Consider the following 24,270-nt stretch of genomic DNA (forward strand, 5'->3'; position numbering starts at 1 on the left):
AAAGCTGTATTTTAAAATTCTCACACCAAAGACACATCCTTAAAAAAATGTATTTTTTTAAATTACTTAGAAATTAAAATCTTCTACACTTCAAAATACACTGTGTAAAAATTAAAAGATAAGCCACAGACTAGAAAAAGGTACTTGGAAATCATGTATCTGACAAAGGACTTGTATCTAGAGAATATATAAAGAACTCCTACAATAAGAAGCCAAATAATACAATTAAAAATGGGCAAATGATCCTGAATAGACATTTCACAAGATATAAGAATGGCCAATACAAGCACATGAAAAGATGTTCAAAATAATTAGTCGTTAGGGAAACACAAACTGAAACTATATGAGATATCCCTTCACATCCACTAAATAAAAAAGACAGACAATAACAAGTCTTGATGAGAATGTTGAGAAACAGAACCTTAATATACTGCTGGTGGGAATGTAAAATGGTGTAGCTGCTTTGGAAAACAGTTTGGCAGTTCCTCAGAAAGTTAAACATGGAGTTACCGCATGGCCCAGCAATTTCATTCCTAGGTATATACTCAAGAGAAATGAAAACAGATGTCCACATAAAAATAGTACATGAGTGTTCATAGCAGCATTATTCATAATTGCCAAAAAGTACAAACAACTCAAGTGTCCATCAACTGAATAAAATGTGTGATATCTATAATGGAATATTATTCACCTATAAAAAAAGGAGTACTGATAAATGCTACAACATTCATGTACCATGGTGATGAGCCTTGAAAATACTATGCTAAGTGAAAGATGCCCCAGTCACAGATGGCCTTATTTTTTATTATTCCATTTATAGGAAATGTCCAGAAAGGCCAAAATACGATAGTTACAGGAAGCTGACTAGCAGCAATAGGGCTGGAGGTGGGAATGATGATTACTTGCAAATGGGCACAAGGGTACCATTTTGGGGTGACAGGTTCTTTTTTTCTAAATCTTTTTTTTTTTTTTTAAGATTTTATTTTTATTTTTCGACATAGAGACAGCGAGAGAAGGAACGCAAGTAGGGGGAGTGGGAGAAGCAGACTTCCCACCGAGCAGGGAGCCCGATGTTGGGCTTGATCCCAGGACCCTGGGATCATGACCTGAGCCGAAGGCAGCCACTTAACAACTGATCCACCCAGGTGCCCTAGGGTGACAGGTTCTAAAACTGGATTGTGGTGATGGTTTTACAACTCCACAAATTTTCTGAAAAAGTACTGAATTGATGAAAATTCAAGTTTTTTCTAAATGCTTGCATTTACTCTAATTTAGTTGAAGTCAAAACTTCAATTCTATTTGAAAACAAAAACTTTTAAGGAATAAAAACCATTTCAAAAATGAATGTACAACCACCTCCAACAATACTGAATGAAAACGCTGGAACTGCCTTTCCCTTTGCATTGTATACCTAATTCAGAAATGGTTCTATGTGATAGATATTAGCTCATAAATATGCAAATTGGACACAACTAGGTCTATTAGAGAAATCACATAAGCAAAATAAAAAAGAATCTCAACTGGTAAAATCAAAGATCCATAACTGTGTAGTAGGAGCAATAACAAAATAAAAAGCTCAAAAAAAAAAAAAAAAAGATACCTGGAAGACGGGTTCTGATAATCCTAGCAGCACCCTCTGAGCATTCACTGGGCCCAAGAAACGATGCACAAGGGAAGACCAGCCCAGGGAAAAACGAAATACAATATCCTCTTGAAAATCTGAACATAACTTGTGGCAATTTAGGTCATAGCTGAGATCAAATTTCTTGCAAGGAATCAGTGTATGAAGTTTATTCTGTATACCAGTTGGAAGTAATGGCTTCAAATTTTCTAGACAAAACAAAATTATGATATTTAAGAAACAATAGTAAATAATGTTATACATTTTATAAAACACCTAAAGGAAAATAAATCCTTTCCCAACAAAATGAATAAAAAAACCACACATGAACTTGTAGACATACACATTACCAATAATTTCTTGCTGGGACTGAAGCATTGAAGCATTGACTTCATTGGTGCACCGATCGGCCAAATTTCTTCCCATACCATCTTCAATGTGCTTATTTAACTCCTGTTAACATGGTACATGGGCCCATTATTTTTTCTCTAGAACATGTACAAATTTTACGAAAGCTTAAAAAGTATAGTAAATGATCTTATTCTAAGAGGATAATGTTGTTGTGTACTTTATATACAAGATAGTTTACATTTATTACAAGTGTGCACAGGAGATATGAGTTCAATCATGTATTGATTGCCATGAAGACACTAAAATGGCTAATCCACTAAATAAAAATGTAGAATAAGGTGAGAAAAACTGAGTAACTCTCTTTAACAACAATTTAACTTACATTTTTATATACTTTCAATACACTTGGAGTAGGATGAAACTCAGAACAAAATTCATCAACCAAAACAGACAGTCGACAAATTTCATCTGTCATTGCACAGGAAACCTGAAAATATGAAGTTAAAAAAATTAAACAAGATTAGCACCTACTCAACCAAATTGTAAAAAACTTAACAGAATGTGCCTTTAGGGTAACAGGGATAACGTTTTTAGGATTATCAAAAATATTTTCATTTCCAGAAATTTATTTAAAGATTTTATTTTTAAGTAATCCTACACCCAATATAGGGCTCGAACTCACAACCCCAAGATCAAGAGTGGCATTCTCTACTGACTGAGCCAGTCTCTCCATTCCCAGAAATTTTAATCATAAAGTCACCAACCCACCTTGTTTGCCACCTCTTCTGTAACCGCCCTGATTTTTTTCTTAACATCCAGTGTTAAAAGGTTCATCTGGTTTCGGATAAAGTCCAGTCTATCAATTTGATCTTCCCTCTCTTCCATTGAATAAACCCTATTGTAGTATGCAGAGTAATTAATTCTCAGGATACATTAAAGTCCCAAAGCAATTAAGCTAGGGCATTCACTTATGTAATGAACCAGCTGTTAGCATGATACGTAAGGAAAATGAATCTTGTATTTCAACATCTAAAAGGATTCAAATAATATTTCATTTATAAAATATTTCCTAGATGACTGTATATAAACTACTTTGTCTCTCTGCACATGTGGCATCTGAATCCCACAAAGAATAAGGATTCTCCAAACACAGATATGAACAGTCACAATAAAAACACTGACTTCATTTAATAAAAAGCCAAATCCAGCCAGCTGTTATTTTTTGTTACAGTTTCCATGACCATTCATATGCCTATCATCTCTATGGCTGGCTGTCTTTGCCCTAAAACTGCAGAACAGAGTAGTTGCAAAAGAGAAAGTACAGCCCACAAAACCTAAAGTATTTACCATCTAGCTTTTACAGAAAATTTGTCAACCACTACAGGATATAGGAAAACAAAGACCTGAGATTCTTTTAAATTATCTTTAGCTAAGAGAGTTCCAAAGACATGATTATACAAACCATCCTCAAGTCACATCTTCTTTGTGCTATGTTTAGTTCAATGTCCTGTATTTTTCAAGTCAGTAATATTAAGGTCAACCTGTGGACCAAATACTCACTTTGACTACGATGATAAAGCAACCGAGCTGGAAGAGGTATAAACGACACCACAATCTCATAGAGAAACAGTGCACAGGGTCTGAGATCAGACTCTGAGTTCTCACTCTTGTGTTTCATATATTACAAATTCTCTAATTTTATACATAATGCATTCCAGCAAAAGTGTCAAAATTAGGCAATAGATTTAGGTGTATTTGTTCCCCGTAAGATCAAATGCATTTAAAATTCCCAATTTAATGTCCTCAATCTCTGATGCTTTGTATCTTTCCCTTGATTGGCTTAAGCCCACTAATGGTTCAATTAAGGCTTAACATCATTACGTGTGTCACGTCTAATAATATCCACAACTTTGTTTTAAGTGCACCAAGTTTGTGAGAACTACCCTTTTCTTCAATGTTAGCAATTTCATGTATTTACTTTCATCTTTATAAGGTAATAAATGGAATAACAGCGCAGTACAAGGACATATAGGGTAGTGCTTACCAAACTGACTTTCTGGCTGGCAGGTAGTATCACCTTGTTTGCTTACCAGTTGATAAAAACCCACAACTGGCATCAAAAGAGATTTCAAGGTACCAATGTATAAATATATGAAAAATGGGTCATAGGTTGAATGAAACAAAAAAGAGGGCCACCTCCTTTATGGACTTCTTCAAAAAATTCCACTTGAAGAATAGTCCTTCCACTGCTTTAAAGATATTTTAAAACTATGAAGCATGTTAAAATCATAGCTCATGAGAATACTGAGTTCCGGGAAATGTAAATGATGTATTTAAGGTTGTAGAATATTTATAATTTCAAATATTCATTTAAAAACATGCAAGTAGGTTGCTGACTTTAGTGCGTAAGTATTTAAAATATAACAATTTAAGACCTTAGTCTAAGGAATTTATACTGACACGAACTGACATTTTTATTTTGCAATAAAATGAATTCATACCTTTTCTCTGCTGCTGCCACGTTTACTGAATCCATTATGTTTTTCACAGTATCTAGTATCTGTTTAGCTCTGATAGTGTGCTGTTCAAACTTTGTTTTCACTGCTGACTGCGAGATACACTCCTGCGAGGGCCCAAGCCATAACACATTACTGTAATTCCATCCCAACATTTTCAGGAATTTAAACACAAAAACTTGCTGTTTGTAATGATAACCAAAACATAAATAAGAGCAGAAAATAAATGCATGATAAACAGAACTTAAAATAACAAAGGTTAAAAAACCTACAAGAAATCAAAAGTAAAAAGGGCATTAACAGCAAGTTCATATCATCTTTGTGTAATTTTACACAGTAATGTGCAATGGTTTTTTGACTATATTTTTAAAAATAAATGAATAAATAAGCAGGGTACCGTTGTCAATGTTAAAGCTTTCTCCATTAAAATCACCAATTTTATCGGGATTGCCTTTAATCTACTCCTAGTCTGTCTTGATTTTTCTCATGCTTACAATACCTAATGAAGTTCTTAACTGAGTTATGAATTAGAATTCCACAATTTAAGAAATTAGTTGAATGACAGGATTCACACAAAGTCATTAATATTTGAACTTGAAAAATACTCTTAAGCAACAACCTATAGGATATTTTTAGAAAAATATCTACAGCTATTTCAAAGATAATCCTGTTACTGTCCTTGCTCTATAGTTTGTGCATACAGTTCGAATGATGCCCTATCTCATTTGTTTCACCTTCAAGCTAATTATAGCTCATAAACCATTCACAGCTATACAAATCAGGTTTCACAACCAGTGTTTTGTTTTGTTTTTTTTTAAATAGAAGAGAATATATTAGAATGCATCACATATAGTAATGGATACATTTATACTATAAAATTTGTTTCAATTTCAATACATGTGCATACTACTTGTTATTTAAAATATTTACTGTGAATTCATCATTGAAAGCTCACAAAATTATTACGTTACAACTGTCCTTTCATTCTTACTTCATAGAAAGTTAAATTCTGCATTGACATAACATCTAAAAACAACTACCAAGTGTTTACAGAGGAAGGCCATCTGGTCTTCGAACAATCAAGAAATGCTTGTCTGGGTCAAAGCAGCAATAACTACAATAGGTGTTTTGTAGGAAGCCACATTTATTTGCTGTGATGAATTTTTAAAAATTAGGGATATACCCCAACTCTCCATGATTTCCACGAATTCATCTTCTTGAACCTCTTTTTTATTGTAACCAGTATAAATTGTGGTAACTATCCTTCGCCACAATAAATGGCTTTCAAGTTTAAAAGGTATTCACTTACACTATAGTATTTGTTATACTGAAATCATTAGTATGTTACATTCATTCAATACACTATTTATAACCTAGAGCCTTCACATCTCTAAAATGATTACCTGTTCAATTCAGATAGAAAAAACTTTTAATTCTTTTGACATTTTAGCTGTCCTCTTCAGTACTTTGAGGTATGAAAAATAAAACCGACTCACTTCTTTAGCTATAGGACATGTGAGGGTAATTCATTTACTTAACAATTTATAAAGCCTTAACTCCAGCCCATTACTTTCTTTCACTGTATAGCCTAACTTTTGTTCATGGTTAAACTTATTTATACATCACTCAACATCACTAATCCTGAAGAGATTAGTTGTAGGAAGTTACTGTATTCCCCATTCTATTTGTGCCTACAGAAAAACCACCAATAACTACACAATATTAAACAGTTAAAGTATAAACTGCTTATTTTTAACAACCAAAACAAAGCTTTGATTTTCTTTAAATAACTGTATCTCATAAACTGACAAATTAACCTCCATAAAAATAATAAAACCATGAAAATTTAAAAGAAAAAAAGGTTAAAAGAAATCCTATGTTCCTCGATGAAGCAGATCTAGATATCAGCAATGAAGACCCAAAATTTATAGATAACAGCACAGTATTAGAGCTAGACCAGAAAGAAAATATTTTCAAAAGTTATTAGGCAATATAAAAGTCATTCCTTATTTAAAAATATACAATCATGTCATGAATAAGTATAAAGAGAATAAGCAATCTTCTTCTACTTAGGAAGTATCCCACACTGATGTTCCCACTGATCACAAAAATATCAAGTCAACCTGCAAAAGAAATACTCTATTCTGAGTTGTGGGAAATGTTAATTTAAATACAGGTTTTTTTAAATTGAATTATGTCTCAGAACCCTCACTACACTAATATGCTTATGAATCCCCATAGAGAACATACATAGTGAGCAGCAGTTTCCAGACTTACTTTATCAGGAACTCTAATTTTCCAAGGAGAAGGTTAAAATACTACACCAAACCATTTTAAATGCCATCTTGTCCGATTATCCTATAGACTATCTTAAAACTTATGTCCTGTACAACAAATTCACTGACATTTTAGAGTAGAATTATTTTATACCTGTTTTCCATCTTATAATCAAATTAAAAACAGTTAATTGCCAAATATTTGAGCAAAGATATTCAGATTTCTAAATTATCTTTAGAATATACACTTGTTCAAACACAGGTTTAAAACAGTAAGAAACATATTGACAGAATTAACACTGATTTTCTTGATTGATTTTAACAGATTTAATTTTCAAGCATTATTTAAACTTGGTACTCCAAACGTTCCTGTACTGTTTTGCTCATAAGAACCAAATGAAACCCAAAAAGTCTATGGCAAAGATCAGACCGCTAAAAATGAAAGACTTGGTACTTTCTTTTCACAAAAATCATTTTCTAAGACTCAAAAAAAAAAAGGTGAATTCTAAAAACAAAGAGAAAATGTATATAAAGGACACATTCTGTGATCACAATGCAAAGAAACCAAGAAATAAATAACCAAAAGTTGGATGAAAAGAATCAAAACATCTGATTCTTTTTTTAACTTTTTTTTTTTTTAAGATTTTATTTATTTATTTGACAGACAGAGAGAGCACAAGTACGCAGAGAGGCAGGCAGAGGGAGAGGGAGAAGCAGGCTCTTGCTGAGCAGGGAGCCCGACGCGGGGCTCGATCCCAGCACCCTGGGATCATGACCTGAGCCGAAGGCAGCCGCTTAGCTAACTGAGCCACCCAAGCGCCCCCAAAACATCTGATTCTTAACAACTCCTGTATTGAATAGAAAATGCCAACAACTACAATTAAAAACTATTAAAGACAATGAAAACTAAACTGGATACCGAAACCTATGGTGTATGTCCAAAGTTACATCACAAATTCACAGACCTAAATTCTTTCCTAAAGAATAAAAAGCAAGACAATTCCACTTAAAAAAAGGTATAAAAAAAAGGAGAAGAAACTATGTTTAAAGATTAACATAGAATTTAATGAATAAAAACCAAAAAATGCTATTTATGAATGGAAAAATTAACCAAAGGCTGGGGCTAGGTCTTTGGAAGATAAAGCAGAGTAGTTAAATCACTGGCAAATCCAATTAAGGTTATAATATAACCTTATATTATATACATTTTACTCTGGAAAAAAAGTTGAAGAGTTGTCAATGTAATCATCAAAAAATGCTTTGGCCACCAAGACAAGACTTTTTGCCCATCTGATTATTTTTTTAGATAAGTTCGAATAATTTCTAGCTGATTCTCATATTAAATCTATCATACTTTTAATTGAACAAACATTTCAAACTCTAAGGTCTGACATTCTCCACAACTTTATGTAAAAGCTCTTGCACATAGTTTTTTCCATACATAATTTTTAGATTCCCAAATGAACTATTACAATAAAAAACTGCCAAGTTTCTTCTAAAAACATTAAAAAACGGTAATTCCTAGGTCTGCCTGATTATTGCCATCACTTGGGAAGCTTTGAATATATGCGGATTCCTAGGTCCATCCCAGCCCCACTCGATCGGTCTCTGGGATAATTCAGGAGTCTGCAGTTCTCTAAAGCACCTCATGTGATTCTTATGATCAGCCAAGGTTTAGGAACCAGTGCTCTACAGCACAGCTTTTACTCTTCTCATTCCCACTTCTTCAAGGAGATATTCTGTCTGGGTAGCAGGAACCAATATGAAAGAGGTTATAAATGCGTAAGAGAACAATATGATTTGGTAGGAGAAATCAATGACAAATATCTAACACACAAAGAAAGAAGGAAAGAAAGAAAATGTCAATAAATAAGACAAAGGGAGACAGAACAATACATCCTCTCCCCAATATTTTCCCCATGGATGAAATAACTGAGAAAGAGTAAGGAGAGCACTGAATCTTGTGAAAGCAAAAAGGAAAGAATATAAACAATGGTCTCTGAGTGACTGGGCCTTCATGTAATCTATGGTTTAGCTTGGGACAACATATGCTAATATCCCAGGGGCCTCTGACTTTAGAGAGATCTTACCAAGATAGCCACTAGTGGGCTTTCCTTCTTTATGTTTTCATCTACATAATAGTCTATCTCCAACTCACCAAATTAAAGATGGGAGATAGCAAATGTTTAATTTAAAAAATTCTGCCAAGTACATTCAACATTCATGTCCTTACTATTAAAGCTGTTACGACTTAAAGGAAGAATAATTACAGAAAGAAGTTTTTTTAAGTTCTGAAGTGTTCGTGTTCATTCATGGGTGAAAAGGGGCTATCAATCTAAGCAGAGCTAGATTAAATAGGGCTAAATAAGAGTTTGGAAATTAACATCTAAAGAACTTTTCACTCAAATGTAGGATGTTTTAATGTCTCTGAATAAAATGCCTACACCAAAATACAAGGAAGAATCCTTCCTTCCCAATGCTGCAAATACATTAGCTATTCATGTGCGCCAGTAGTTCCTACCAGATTCCTAAACTATAGGATACCCTGTATCATAATTATCTTTGTATTCTTTCATTTAGGACATTTGACATAAAATGTGGAGAATAAATAGGTGACAACACAGTTTAAAATGTAATAAACTTTTGTCAAATGACATTAACTACATTCTATATCTATCAACAGTATGGTACAAAAGAAAAAGATAATCTTCACTTTGCTCATTACCCATTCCAACAGCAATTACATTTATTTAATCTTGCCTCAAATTACTGAATAAAGAGAATTTCACTCATTGCACAACACATGCAATATCAGAAAAACAGTTTCCCATTTAAATACAACTACATAAGAAAAAATAAGAAATTACAATCTTTAATTCTCAATTCTTACGGATCATCCATTTTGCAGGGACTTCCTTTCTTCAAACTTGCTTCACTTGCTGTAGCAGTAACTATACTAAATAACAGCAAGCAAAGGTTATTTGACAAAGATAAATAGTGGAAACAGAAGATTATGATCATTCTCCAACCAATGTTAGGGTTTTATATTAGTGAATACATTCACAAAATTCCTACCTCGAAGATTTGTTCAAAATTCTGAAACTCCTGTAATCTTGCCTGGAATCCTTCAGCAAGTGCCCCACCTATAATATTTACGTGAAGAGTTTAAAACCTAGGATACAGCAAGGTAAGATTTCTAGCATGTTATTTCTATAACTATACTTGTATTTCGAAAGACAATCTATAATAATACATACCACCTTCTGGCATCCCCTGTGCTTTGTGCTTTCTAGCACTAAGAACTTCCTTTGCAGAAACAAAGAAAATACGATTCTGTGCCTCTAAAGGATCCACAACTTTAAGCTCCTCCACCAAGAAATGTAGACATCTTTCCATGTGCTGTCTGCGTACCTAGAGAAAACAGGGTATTGAAGTAATTCTAGTAATTAAACAAATGTAACTGACAGCTATCGGTCTATACTAAACTCCATTTATAGTGATATTATAATAAGTAATAGCTCCCATATTACTTAACAAATCTAAAAATTCTAATAAATAGACAGAATACTTTCTCTTAAAGTAATGATCCTTCTTTGACCATTTAAAATTCTGATGGGCCACCAAATACTATGCAGCCATTTTCCAACATATTGTAGACAAATATTAGTACTTACTGCCATGGGAAAGGTTCTTATTTCTGTGTTATTGACATACATGACTATACTACAAAAAAGAAATGTGTATATATATCTCTGAAAATTAACAGGTGGCATGCAGGCAACAACCACAAACCAGGTAGCATTTTTATTTCTTATGCTTATTTTCCAAATTTTCTTACAATGAAGCTATTAATATCTTTGATACCAGAAAATAAATGCTACAATTAATTTGCTATAATTAAGCTTTTTTTATTGTGAAATCAGGACATAAATGTCTATTTTTCTTAAAGCACTGAGAATTAAAGTTGGGGAGAATGCATTAGCTAGGGATTAGGGTTGCAATGTTAGGTTTAAGATTAGCACTTAGGTATTAAAATTAGAACTAAGAGGGGCACCTGGCTGGCTCAGTCAGTACAGTATGTGACTCAATCTTGGGGTTGTGAGTTTGAGCCCCATGTAGGGTGTACAGATTACTTCAAACTTTAAAAATACAAAAATTAAAAAAAAAAATAGGACTAAGGGTGAAACTAGTTAGGGTTTAGTACTAGCCTCTAGGATTGTGGCTATGATAACAGATCTCTATCTTAAGACTTCAGGATATAAAACTTCATATGAAACAAAATTCCAATTTTGGGGGTGGGGGAAAGAATGAAAGCAAATAACCTAACATGTAAACAGTGATAGGATAGTGTAAATTTTAATTTTTTTTGTAAAGAAAAACTATGATCAAAATCAGAAAAAGAAATTAATCAGGCAAATTAAATATTTTTTATAGATCACAGACCAAATTCCAGATACTCTATTCTTCTCAATTTTTTTTAAAAAGATTTATTTATTTATTTGACAGAGAGAGACACAGTGAGAGAGGGAATACAAGCAGGGGGAATGGGAGAGGGAGAAGCAGGCTTCCCACAGAGCATGGAGCCCGATGTGGGGCTCAATCCCAGGACCCTGGGAACATGACCTGAGCCGAAGGCAGACACTTAACCGACTGAGCCACCCAGGTGCCCTACTCTATTCTTTTTAAAAAGAAGTTTCTAGGGACGCCTGGGTGGCTCAGATGGTTAAGCTTCTTCTGCCTTCGGCTCAGGTCATGTTCCCAGAGTCCTGGAATCAAGTCACACATCGGGCTCCTTGCTCGGCAGGAGCCTGCTTCTCCCTCTGCCTGTCACTCCCTCTGCTTGTGCTTGCTCTCACTCTCCCTCTCTCTCTGACAAATAAATAAAATCTTAAAAAAAAAAAAGTTTCTAAAACCACCAGCATGACTAAAATTTAAAACAACCAAAAATATCAAGTGTTGGTAAGGATATATAAATCACTTGGAACTCTTAATCTGCTTGGGAGTATAAAGTGGTACAAGCACTTTAGAAAACTCTTGGGCTGTGTTTACTGAAACAGCATATTCTCTACCTATAATCCAGCAATTCTACTCCTAGATATATACTCACAGATTACTGATCTCTGCAGTACTGACATTTTGAGTCAGATAAATCTTTGGTTGGGAGGGCTGTTCTGTTATGAGACTTTTAACAGCTCTGAGCCTCTACCCAACAGATGCCAGTAGCACACTCCAGAGCTGTGACAATCAAAAATATCTTCAGACATGGCCAAATATTCCCTGGAGATCAAAACTGCCCAACCCCTCAGGTTGAGAACCATACCCAACAGAAACACATACCTATGTGCATCAAAGAGACATATGTAAGAATATGTACAGCAGCACTACTCATAACAGCTAAATATAGGAAATCTACCCAAATGCCCATCACTAGCAGAATGAATAAATTAAATGTAGTTATTCGAAGGCTGAAATATTATACAGTAATGACAATGCACTTCAACTCTGCACAAGAGTATGGATGCATATCACAAATGTAATGCTGAGTAAAAGAAACGTGACACAAAAGTAGATACTGTATGATTCCACTACATAAAGTTGAACAACCAAAAAAAATAATCAAAGGTGTTAGAAGTCATGTAAGTGCTCATTCTTGTGAGGGAGGACAGAGACTGGAAGAGGGTGCTGGGGATGTTCTGCTTCTTGAGCTGCATCCTGACACAGGTGTGTTCAATTTGTAAAATTCACTGAGCTGGACACTTAGGATCTGCACACTTTTCTGTTATGTTACACTTCAATAAAACACTTAACAAAACAGAGTTTCAATATCTAAAATGATGATATAGTACTTCTATAACAATTTTCCTCCAAAGTAGCTTAATATTCTGGTCTGTATCACATAAGCCTTTTCTCAAGTAAAAGAACAGCTACTTAGGACGTTCTATTCTATAAGGTATACTGTTTTCTCAGATAATAACGTACATGACTATATTTCACAACTTAAAAGAAAAAATAACTTACGTCTTCCATATATTCTGGCTCTGATGCAGAGGCATCCCAACGATTATTCAAAATGAAAATATTAGGCTTGGAAAGTCGCTCATTTACCTTGTGAAAAAACTGCTTTTCCTAAAAAACATCAAATACCCAAGAGTATGTTCACTTTTAACAGCTATTTTATATTTACATTTATAGTTGAAGCTCTAATCTAAAAGTTTGAACCATTTAGACAACAGTGATTAATACCCATTGATAAAGGATCCCAAAGCACTGAACGTTACACTTCTCAAAGATGAGAAAATTAAATTATAAGAAGGCAAAACTGAAGATTTTCCTGCTCCTGCCATGAGTCTTTTCTGAAATTCAATTTAACAAATATTTATGTCTCTACTATTGTGCAGAACACAATCGATATTGGATATTATAGTCCATATTTTCAAAAAGCTACCTCAAATCTTTCTAAAGATTTAGACTAAGTAAATTAATAACAGTGTAAGACCTATGTACATCATAATAACCAACAGAGAAAGGTATGTGCCTTAAATGCTATAAATACATGCTATGCTTATTCAAAGGAAAGAGACACCATATCTAGTTGGAATTAGGAAAAACTCCATAAAGAAGGGAATGGTGATACAGATGTGCTTAAAAGTACTGATAATGGCTTTCTGAAAAATAAGAAGCTGGGAGCGGGGGAAGAATTGTGGGCAAAGAATAGCATAAACAAAGACATAGAAGTCAGAATGTACATCAAAGCTTGTTTATCAGTATCCAAATAATGAGGTTGTTCTAAAAAAGATTTAAAACATTAATCAGTTCTCATATCATGAGATTATAAACAACTGTCCATGTTGTCACAGCAGCCTGGTCCACGTGATATAGATCAGGTTATACAAAAACGAGTAGCAGTGGCAGAACAGAGGTCTTTGCTGGTAACATCTAGGTTATAATGGTGCTTGGCCACTAATATGCTTTTGAGGAATAACAGTTTTAAAAAATCATACCATAGTTTTGGATATTAGATATCTATAAACTCTGGAGTTTATGTGGGATGAGTCTGGCTCTAGACATCCTGGATAAATAATCTAATCTATTAGGTTTGACAGCGGCGTAGAACGTACACAGGTAAGCTGGAACCTAGAGTGTACACATGTAAAGCTGTGAAAGGTTGACAAGACTAAAAGTATGAAAAGCCTAACAATTCTGGTGCCCATTCCTTCTGAAACTGGCAAATAATCACAATCAATGGCAACACCACACATGGTCACACCTTGAACTTAAAGATTTACTAGAAGCTAGAGCTATCAAACCCTAGATTCCCAATGGGAACACTCAAGAAGACCAGCATCAGCTTTTCCAGTCCCATGGAAATACAAACTCCTTTGTTCACCCTTGATTCTTTTTAATCCATGATTTGGATTTCCCTCACTTTTCAGAATAGACACTCATTTCCTACCACTCAAACATAGTAATGTGATTAAATCCTACCGTGTTCATTAGTGTTGATTCAGAGTTTGCAACCAAAACGAAGACATCAGCATCTAAGCAGAACTTATCAATCCAGCTATCCAGCTCTGTAGTGACATCTGTACCTGGACTAATGGGAGGATAATACTGTATTTTATAATATTTTTTAAAAAGAAAATTTGATTATAGAAAGACATTTTTTTAAACTTTTATAAATTGAAGTCTAAAGGACAGGATTTCTACCAGTTTTTAGCACAAAGCCTAAGACATTTACTTTTTCACCTATAAGAGAGCACTTGTGGCAAGCTGATTCTGTGTTTTATAAACTTCAGTATTTATTCTGCTGACAAAGACATCTCAGAGCCTATCCAATTGACAACAAATGCTTAAAAAAAAAAATAGTTTATTTACTAAAAAGAAATAAACTTGGGTGCCTGGGTGGCTCAGTCAGTTAAGGTTTGTCTTCAGCTCAGGTCACGATCCCAGGGTCCTGGGATGGAGCCCCATGTCATCAGATCCCTCAGTGGGAAGCCTGCTTCTCCCTCTCCCTCCGGCTCTCCCCCCTGCTCATGCTCTAATAAATAAATAAAATTTTTAAAATAAAAACAAATAGGGGCGCCTGGGTGGCTCAGTCGTTAAGCATCTGCCTTCAGCTCAGGTCACGATCCCAGGGTCCTGGGATCGAGCCCCGCATCGGGCTCCCTGCTCGGTGGGAAGCCTGCTTCTCCCTCTCCCACTCCCCCCTGCTTGTGTTCCCTCTCTTGCTGTATCTTTCTCTGTCAAATAACTAAATAAAAATCTTAAAAAAAATAAAATAAATAACTTTGTGATTTTTGACAAAGTAAGTAACATGGTCAATATTTTAATCTTTTAAATCCTTATGCTTTGGATGGATGAAAAGTACTAAAAAAACCAAAACCAAAACCAAACAGGCTAATATATAACCAAAATCAAAGGTGCAAGCAGCTGTGTCCAGTACAGCTCAGAAAATATTTAAGTGCTCATGAGCATAAATAATAAAACACCCTCTGCTAAGACCTAAGTTTAATATACTATCTATACTATAAAAATTATAGTGCAACTATCTACACACTGGCTTGATGTATCCTGTGACAATGTGGCAAGATGAGAGGCTGCGGTCATGGACATAGTCTGGCCATGAAATAAAGCAAAATTAAAAGCCCATCACCAAAACCAAAACGGTTTCCATACAACATTGAAATTTTAACCGAGGAAACAAAAGAGCATACCAAAATTTTGAAAAATCATTTAACTACCTTTTTTAGTTAAGGACATTGCTTAGCAGATGTACATTATCATTTTACTTAGCACCAATGTAGTAAAAGAACACATAATAAATGAAGACTCATCAGAAGAGTCAAAACAAAATTCCAGAAGTATTCAATTAATTCTTGAACAATGAAAAGCTATGTAAACTGTCCAGTAAGTTATTTTGGGAAACGGGTCTCAACATAAATTTTACTAGGGTGCCTGGGTGGCTCAGTCAGTTAAGCGCTGGACTCTTGGTTTCAGCTCAGGTTGTAATCTCAGGGTGGGGAGACCAAGCCCTGTATCAGACTCCAAACTCAGTGCCAAGTCTGCTTGAGGTTCTCTCCCTCTGCCGCCCCCCTCCCCCACTGCATAAGTGCGTTCTTTCAATTCTTAAAAAAAAAAAAAAAGTATTACTAGTTAAAAAAATTTACCTAATCAGTTACCTACCTCGTTATTTAGAATTAGATAATCTCTAATGCCCAGCTACTTACCCAAACTACAATCTAGAGGGGAAAAAAAGTTTCACTATCCTTGAAATTTCTAATAGAATTAGACTAAGAAACTGGCACTTTATGTAACCAGTAAAAAACATAAACCAACACCTTATCTGCTCCTTAACAATCTAACAAATGAGAACAAAGCAGCAACTAAACATTTAAATTTTTATGTATTATATGCTAAAGCAAGCAATACTATTTTTTTTAATTTTTTTATTAACATATAATGTATTATTTGTTTCAGGGATACAGGTCTGTGATTCATCAGTCTTACACAATTCACAGTGCAAGCAATACTATTCTATTAAATAAACTTTTACAAGGAGAAAATGCAATTCATATGTAATTTTACCTGTCCACTAAAACCAGGTCATCTCTCAAGAGGGCACATTTTGCCTTTGGCCAAAATACATGTACAAGACAGCCAGCTTTCAAGTCTTTGTCCATATGAAGGGCATGGGCCAGTTGATTAACTGTCTAAAGTGGAAGGGAAAGAAAAAACAAAACTCTGCTTGTAATAAAACTCAATAAAAATTAAAAACACTATGATTTGGTATATTTATTTTTGCAAAACATATACAAAAAGCAGAACTTTAAATAATCTGAAATAAAACCATCTCAGCAATCTTGAGAAACTGAGTTTTAGAATTACCAAGGGGGGGGGGGGGGAGGAGATATCTTAAAACAGTTTACTCATCCACTCTGCAAAAATAAGCAGAGCTGGTAACACTCTATAAATGCCCAATAAGTGAATTCTGGCAATGGAATCCTATGTAACACCTGAAATTGATATTATATGTATGAAAACAAATTTACAATATATTAAGAGAAAAAAGGCAAGTCAAAATAGCACACATGAAACCATTTTGTTTACAAAAAACAAACACATTTAACTCTATACCACAGGGAAGTTTCCACTGGCTTTAGGAAGCATGTGAGTTTTGGAGTTTCTTTTTGCCCATTTGTATTTTCTGTCTCTTCTAAAATGTACTGCTCAGTAGTAAGGGGTGAAAATAGAAGAAACATTATTAAGATAGTTTAAAAACACCAGAGTAATAAGACTAAAACAATACAAGAGAAGCTCAAGACATATCATTTTAAGAAAGGATTTTTCTCAGCAGGCAGTTATTTACTCACATAAGCCTGCTTGGACATCAATGACTACGCCTTCTCTTTCCATTTGAATTCACTAAAATATTTCTGTTTCTCAAGATGATTTCTGACATATGCTAATTTATTAATGTGTTACTTTAATACCATTCATGTATGTGTTAAATATACAATAGATACAAAGGGCTTAATATAAAATTAATATTCAAGGAAAGGACACCAGCACACATACAAATGAACTGTAGGGGTATCCATTTTTAAAGGGAAACATCTATTTTCAAATTGGCACAATAGTCCTGATCAGGGTTGAGGTGAATCTCCATAGTGACAATGTTAGCTAGGTTTTATTTTTGCTTGCTTTCATAAACTTTTTGATAGAATTATAAACTTGTACTAAAATCTTGATGCCTGGTCTATAAAATTAAGATAATAAAAGCACCTATCCCTGGGTGGCTCAGTCGTTAAGCATCTGCCTTCGGCTCAGGTCATGATCCCAGGGTCCTGGGATGGAGCCCCGCATCGGGTACCTGCTCCACAGGAAGCCTGCTTCCCCCTCTCCTACTCCCCCTTCTTGTGTTCCCTCTCTCGCTGTCTCTTTCTCTGTCAAAAAATAAATTAAAAATCTTTAAAAACAAAAACAAAAACAAAATAAATAAAAAATAAAAGCACCTATCTGACAGAGTTGTGGTGAGGTTTGAGTTACTGCAGGTACTTAGAATACTACCTGGTACTTAGTAAGCTTATTAGCTGTTAATATTCCATTTCTTTTACTAAGTAAACTACTACAGCACAGGACTCAAAGTCTGTACCTTAAAGCAGGCCACAACTTGAGGTAAACAAATTGAAATTTTGGAGTTGGGGAGAGGAGCAAAAGAGAATGAAGGAAGTGGATTGGAAGTAGAGAGCACAGGCCAAGAAAAAGGAGACGATTACTTTAAAATATCATATACATTTTACTTTAAGGATCTAAGGCCAGTTTGAATTCTGATTTGGTAAAAATCCTGATTAAGAAATAAGTGATTCCGTCATTTGTATGGGTTAAAACTTTGAAAATATTTTCTTAAACATCACCTCCTTTATTCCTCGTAACTAATCTGAAGGGTATTACACAAATTGAGTTACCTGAGTTAAATCAAACAGCAAACTCACAGAACAATTAACTAGACCAGTGAATTCAACTCAGTTTTGCAAAAACTAATATGGCATGGATTTTAAACACTGAACTACTGCATTTGTGGGAGAGATCTTAAGACTTAAGAGAAACTGGGGGGGGGGGGGCGGGGAAGACTTAAGAGAAAGTGATAATACTGAGAAACACTTTTTTCCCTTCTTTTGGCTAAAGGAACCTAGTGGCACTGGGTTCCTTAAGAAATTTATGAAAGGTAGGGAATTGCCATTGGCCCTTTCTGATAAAACTGTTACATTTACTCATGAATGTGCTCATAAACGTTCCAAAGATAAAATAGTTTCAAAAGGCACAGACATGCATCAAAAACATTCCAGAGCCAAATTTTTAAACAAAGTTTTCTTTCAAAAGATGAAATTAGATTTGAGATTAAATAGCAACAATACACTTCAATAATGTTGTTTTCACTGGGAACATTATTTTAAAATGTAATAAACTCTTAACTCTAATTTACTTTAAGGACAAGTTTTATTTTTCTAATAAGGTATGCTTTAAGATATATTCTTCTAATGATTTAGCTCTGAAGCAAAAAAATTTTAGAGAATTCAAAATATTAGTGATGGCTTTAAAGCTACAAATAGAAACATTAATGGTTCTTCTATCTCCAGCAATGTAGACATCTTACAATTTTTTTTTAAAAAGAACAAGGACATTATTTCAGGTACATTTTGTTGCTAATAGTCAAATATTATACCTTCACACTCTTTTTTTCATCTGATCCTTCTGTCATAAGATAGGCTTTATCTCCATCAGTTCCTTCAACACTCAGGAAGCAATTGGTTGTATGGCCAATCCCACTAGGGAGGACTTTATCCCACAACATTGCATTGATAACAGAGCTCTTCCCACTGCTTGTCCTGAAGAATATATAAAATCATGAAAATAAAACATAACAGTAAAAACTTTATTCTTTCATTGGGTCGAAGGCCAACCTTTTTAGAATTCCCATCCTTGCCTTTTTTATCTTTCTTGCTTCTTGTGACAATTTGAAACCACAACCCCAAATTCTTCCCATCACAAGCTGTGGTCTAAAGTCCCCATCTCCTTAAATCTGGGCTGGATCTTTTTCATATCCAAAGCTATTACCTATTTCTCCTTCTCAAATAGGACAATGGAGTCATCACCTCACCAGGAGCCCTCTTCCTTCTCATTCCCACTCCACCCTAATCTGAGTTAGGGCCTATTTATGGACCCACCTCATACTACACTCTGTAAGGCCCTGAGAGTAAGGTCAAGCAGGAGAAGCAGACAAAAACAAACAAACAAACAAACAAACAAAAAAAACACACACAAAAACCCAGCACAGCTTTGTGGAAAAGGTTTAAAGGGCATAAACAGGGCACTTTAGAAGAGAATAAATGAGAAGGAATACTTTAGATACAACAGTCAGGGAAGGTTTCTGATGTTGTAACATTTAGGATGAGATCTGAAGAGTGAGAAAGAGCCAGACATAGATAAAACAAGGCAAAGGGAATTCTAAGTATAGGAAATCACAAGTACTAAAAAAGCCCTAAGACGGGCTTAAAAGTTAGTTTAGTGAGTAAATGTTTCTGTTGATACTCAGCACATGATACGGGCCTACTCATCTGTCTTCGAATCCCTAGTGCCTAACAGAGTGCACAGTACACAGGAAGTTAACAAATGATTCTTAAATGAACATGAGCTGTGTCAGAGATCGCTCTATCACTCCAGATAGTTATGTTAACAAATGGCGTTTCCTATTCTCCCTCTGGGAATCGTGAGGCTGAGAATCCTTTTGGAAGACACACCTGATAATTAAGAGAAACTTTAGAAAGTCACAAGTTATGCATATCATTTATCTGTATTTCTATTCTTTGGACTGGCTAAGAAGCTAATTCTTAGACATCAGCATCCTTAAAAAGTAAAAATACAACTGACCTTTAGAAAGTTTCATTTTATACCAAGAGCTAAAATGAACAAATGCTTTCTCATGCTAATAGCTTTAACATTTAGCAAAGGGAGAAACTCTTTGTGGCGCAAGGGTAGGAATACCACTTGCTGAAATATCAGAAACAAAGTTGGAGATATGACTTAGAAAAGCTGATTTCTGGAAACTACCCTTGAGAGAAACAATAAAGGATTACCTGCCAAAAAATGCCACTTTCATATGTCTCCGAGACAGCACCTCACCAATGATGGAAAGCTTGTTTCTATAACCCTGTATTTCTATCAGATCATCCTCAGTAGCTATTTGATCAAGTTCTGGATTCCTGTATGTTGCTACAAAATTGAAATGGTGTTAGAAAAAGTGACAAAAATGAATATTGGGTTAATTATACAAGGGAATATCTAAGATATGCACACATTTCGCATATTTTGGCTCTGCTCTACATTAACATGGCCATTTTGAAAAGTAAAAATGCCACAGTATCTGAATAAAAGGTAAATGCCTTGTTGCAACAGGTCATAAGAATCCGGCCCCCAAAATATCAAAATGATTAAAAATTACAGGGGCTATCCTCAAAAAGTTTGACTCTACCAACCTACCAAATGTTTCCCCAATGTCACTGAAGTATATAGAATCCCTCGCTTTTCATTGTACCCTTGACAGTCATGTAATCTTAAGAACCAGAAAAGATTTCAACAGTTACCTCCAAAGCAGTATTCCCCAGTAAGACATTCCTCACCAACCTTGTTTGAACAGTTACACTCACTTTAAGAAAACTTCTTTGTCCCTTTCCCCCACCACATTCCAGCCTCATCTGAGAAGATAGGTCTGAGATCTAGGCTGACAGCCGACTTGGGGAAGAGATAAGTATAATGGCTTAAATGTGGGCTGCCTGATTTTTAGTCTGGGCATTTACTAGCTAGGTGATCTTGGGCAGTTGCTTAAATTTTCTGTGCCTTGGTTTCTTCATCTTTAAAATAACTGCAATTAGGGACACCTGGGTGGCTCAGTTAAACGTCTGCCCGTGGCTCAGGTCATGATCCCAGGGTCCTGGGGCAGAGTCCCACATTGGGCTCCCTGCTCAGAGGGGAGCCTGCTTCTCCCTCTGCCTGCCGTTCCCCTTGCTTGTGCCCTCTCTCCCTCTCTGACAAATAAATAAATAAAATCTTTAAAAAATAATAAAATATAATAATTGCAATTAAAATCTGTCCCAGCATTGATATGAGAATTAAATGCATTATTAATATAATAAAGAGCTTAGTGGTATCATACATACAACCACTTATATCTTAGGTTATCAATACCACTTAATCTTCTTCCTTCGGAGGGCAGAAAAGGATTTTATTTGTTAGGGCATCTCTCCAAGAATATAGAGCAATCCCTCGTATAGGTGTTCAGTAACTAAGGGTGAAAGGATAAAGTACCTGCATATACTTTCAACCATATTCTTTTCAAAACTTAGAGAAAACTAACCTTCAACAAAATGGGATCCTTCAGTAACAAACTCCAGTAATTGGTCAAAGATTGCAGTAATTGCCCTCTTGGCCAGCACAAAGTGCTTCAGTGGAGAAGCAGTTTCTGCCATTATGTTACTGGGGGAAGAAAATTAAAAGTTAGAAAAGTACAAATTAGGGGTGCCTGGGTGGGCATCCGACTCTTGGTTTCCGCTCAGGTTGTGATCTCAGGGTCCTGAGATCCAGCCCCACGTCAACCTCCATGCTGGTGGGGCGGGGGGGTCTGCTTTCTGCTTAAGATTCTCTCCTGGCCCTTTCCCGCCTCCCACTCTCTCCTTGTGTCTCTCTCTAAAATAAATAAATCTTTAAAAAGAAAAAAGAAAAGCACAAGTTAAACTATATGATAAAGACATGCAAATTAATGACACCATCCTACCACATTAACTCCCCAGTGAAATAAACTGTCAAAATACTTTTGGATAATTTTTTGAGAAATGTTTTAGACAAGCAATTAAAGACTACTTTTCAGTGACAGCCCATTAAAATAACTAACTCTATTGGCCAAAATCTTGGTTGCAATTTCTACCTTATTTCCTTTTGGTGAAGATGAAACTAATTGTGGAAAACTGTAACAGGGTTAGTGAGATAAAGCAAGTTCGCAAACAAGTTTCTCAACCTGGAGCTCTAGCGGGTGGAGGTGGATACCCAGAATGAGGAAACAAAATTCCAGTACCATAATGTAATTCCGACCTTGAAAAAAAATTAGTTCTCATCACAAGAAATAAGCAGGCAAGGCTTAAAGCGAGCATTAACGTTTCCAGCCAAAGCACCAAGAACTTCAAAGAATGTAAGTTATAACAAATTTCCTTTTCTGGCAACTTCTCATGAAAAAGACACCAAACAAAAACGATTACATGCCAGTCTACTCCCGGTATGTATGCGTGTGAAATGGAGCAGAGTGGCCACAAAAAAAAGGCCGAGCCTTCCAGAGGGTCAGGAAATGACTTAGTGAAGGAGCTGCGTGGGAAAAGCGGGGTGAGGGCAACGACCCGGGTCAACCGGGTGTGAACACCTACCTTGGGGAAAGGCCTTCCACACCGGGCGCTGGAGCCCCGCCCGCAGAGCTAGGGACCGGACCTCACCACCGCCCCGCGAGCGCCAGCCCCAGACCCGGCTCCCCAGGCCCCGGGCTCCGGCCTCGCGGGCTCCGCGGGCTCGACCCGGCCGAGGGCCCCGCTCGCAAATCCGCTCGCTAGCTCCTTTCCCGCAGACCGGCGGCGGCGCCTCGTCACAGAGCTCCGGCGCACGACTCCCCGCCCCCTGTCCCTGGCCGCACGAAGGTCACCCCGAGCGAAGTGAACGGGCCGACGGCCGAGGCAGCGAGCACTCACACTGTCCCGGCTCCAACTTGTCACCCGGCAACCGCAGACCAGCCTCAGCCCCCAGGCCTCCTCATCCTCCCAGGAGAAGCTGGGAAAAGGAGAGGAGGTGGGCGGAGTGCCATAAGGGCGGTCACTTCCGGTTTCTTCTCCGCCCCGATTTTGTTTGGCTCCGTGGCCGGAAGTGGAGCTACGCCGACAGCCATTTTTCTTAAGGGCAGAAGGCTGGGCTTGTTGAGGCTGGGGAATGATACCAGAATGGTTTCCGTTCTCGTGTGTCGGCCTCCCGTCTCTTCTTCCATCAAAGTCTCCAAAGCTCTGCCTAGTTTAGGCATAGCAAGCTTCCACTTTAGTGAGGGAGATCTAAAAAGGAGGTGGGGTGAACTGGGATGAGGTGGGGTTTGGGCTGCCAGACAAAAGGGATTTCTGCTTGCCGCAGCAGCCCCAATAAAGGAAAACCCTTTGACCGCTCCAGTACTCTCTTCTGTTGTGTAATTGGCTTCGTGTACTCTCTTCTGTTGTGTGATTGGCTTCCTGGGCTTGGAGTATGGCTCTGTGTGTGTGTGTGTGTGTGTGTGTGTGTGTGTGTGTGTGTTGAATTACTTTAGAGGTGAGACTTAGGAAATTGATATATTGTTGAGTGTTTTTCAAATTTTATACTTAAGAATCACTTGTGATCTTGTTAAGCTGCACATTCTAATTCATTGGGTCAGAGATGAGGCCTGAGTGTGCATTTCTAACATCCTTGGAGAGGGGCTGCTGCTGGTCTATACCCGGCATAATAGTTGGTCTGGAGGTTTCTTTCCAGAGCTAGTAAGTGAGATGCAGTTTTGCAAGTGAAGTCACTTCATCTTTGTGAGCCTCAGGCACTTCATCTATAAAACTGGAGTACTAATAATACCTACCTTGTAGGTTGTGAAAATTAAATGGGTCGATAGCATGTAAAGTGCTAATAACACTGCTGGGTATATAGTTAGAACTGGGTAAAGGAATATTATTCTATTGAAATAGATGAATATCAATTAAAAAATGAAATGAGATCATTTCAGATATGCTTCCTACTCCAAAAAAAAAAAAAAAAAATGACAATGGGATAGACTATCGGAAGAAAAATGAGAAAAATTGAGTCACATAGGGTGATCCTTTCTGGGGAGATAATATTTCCTTGATTTTTCCCAGGAAGCCAATCCTTGGAATATTAGAGGAAGAGTGCCCCCAAACAGTGGGAATCGGAA

The 24,270-nt window shown here is 36.2% G+C and overlaps 1 protein-coding gene across 2 annotated transcripts in view; it reads right to left on the bottom strand.

Annotated features, from left to right (window-relative positions):
• The window catches only part of MFN1 (mitofusin 1), a 29,700-nt gene extending 6,487 nt beyond the window's left edge, over positions 1-23,213 (bottom strand). Inside the window, exons 1-14 of one of the 2 annotated variants that reach the window (XM_032407157.1) lie at positions 23,048-23,213; positions 21,676-21,794; positions 20,399-20,534; positions 18,988-19,150; positions 16,350-16,474; positions 14,250-14,358; positions 12,783-12,890; positions 10,022-10,175; positions 9,840-9,907; positions 4,474-4,595; positions 2,741-2,867; positions 2,355-2,459; positions 1,972-2,074; positions 1,601-1,830 (exon numbers count right to left, since the gene is read on the bottom strand). In XM_032407157.1, coding sequence (XP_032263048.1) covers positions 1,601-1,830; positions 1,972-2,074; positions 2,355-2,459; positions 2,741-2,867; positions 4,474-4,595; positions 9,840-9,907; positions 10,022-10,175; positions 12,783-12,890; positions 14,250-14,358; positions 16,350-16,474; positions 18,988-19,150; positions 20,399-20,534; positions 21,676-21,787 — 1,662 coding nt within the window. In that variant the 5' untranslated portion in view covers positions 21,788-21,794; positions 23,048-23,213. Of the gene's footprint in view, positions 1-1,600; positions 1,831-1,971; positions 2,075-2,354; positions 2,460-2,740; positions 2,868-4,473; positions 4,596-9,839; positions 9,908-10,021; positions 10,176-12,782; positions 12,891-14,249; positions 14,359-16,349; positions 16,475-18,987; positions 19,151-20,398; positions 20,535-21,675; positions 21,795-22,732 lie in introns of both variants that reach the window. The other variant, XM_032407158.1, reaches the window with a different exon arrangement.
• Between the last annotated feature and the right edge of the window lie 1,057 nt (positions 23,214-24,270).

Source organism: Phoca vitulina, unplaced genomic scaffold (genome assembly GCF_004348235.1).
Source record: "Phoca vitulina isolate PV1807 unplaced genomic scaffold, GSC_HSeal_1.0 scaffold8, whole genome shotgun sequence".
Classification (NCBI taxonomy): Eukaryota; Metazoa; Chordata; class Mammalia; order Carnivora; family Phocidae; genus Phoca; species Phoca vitulina.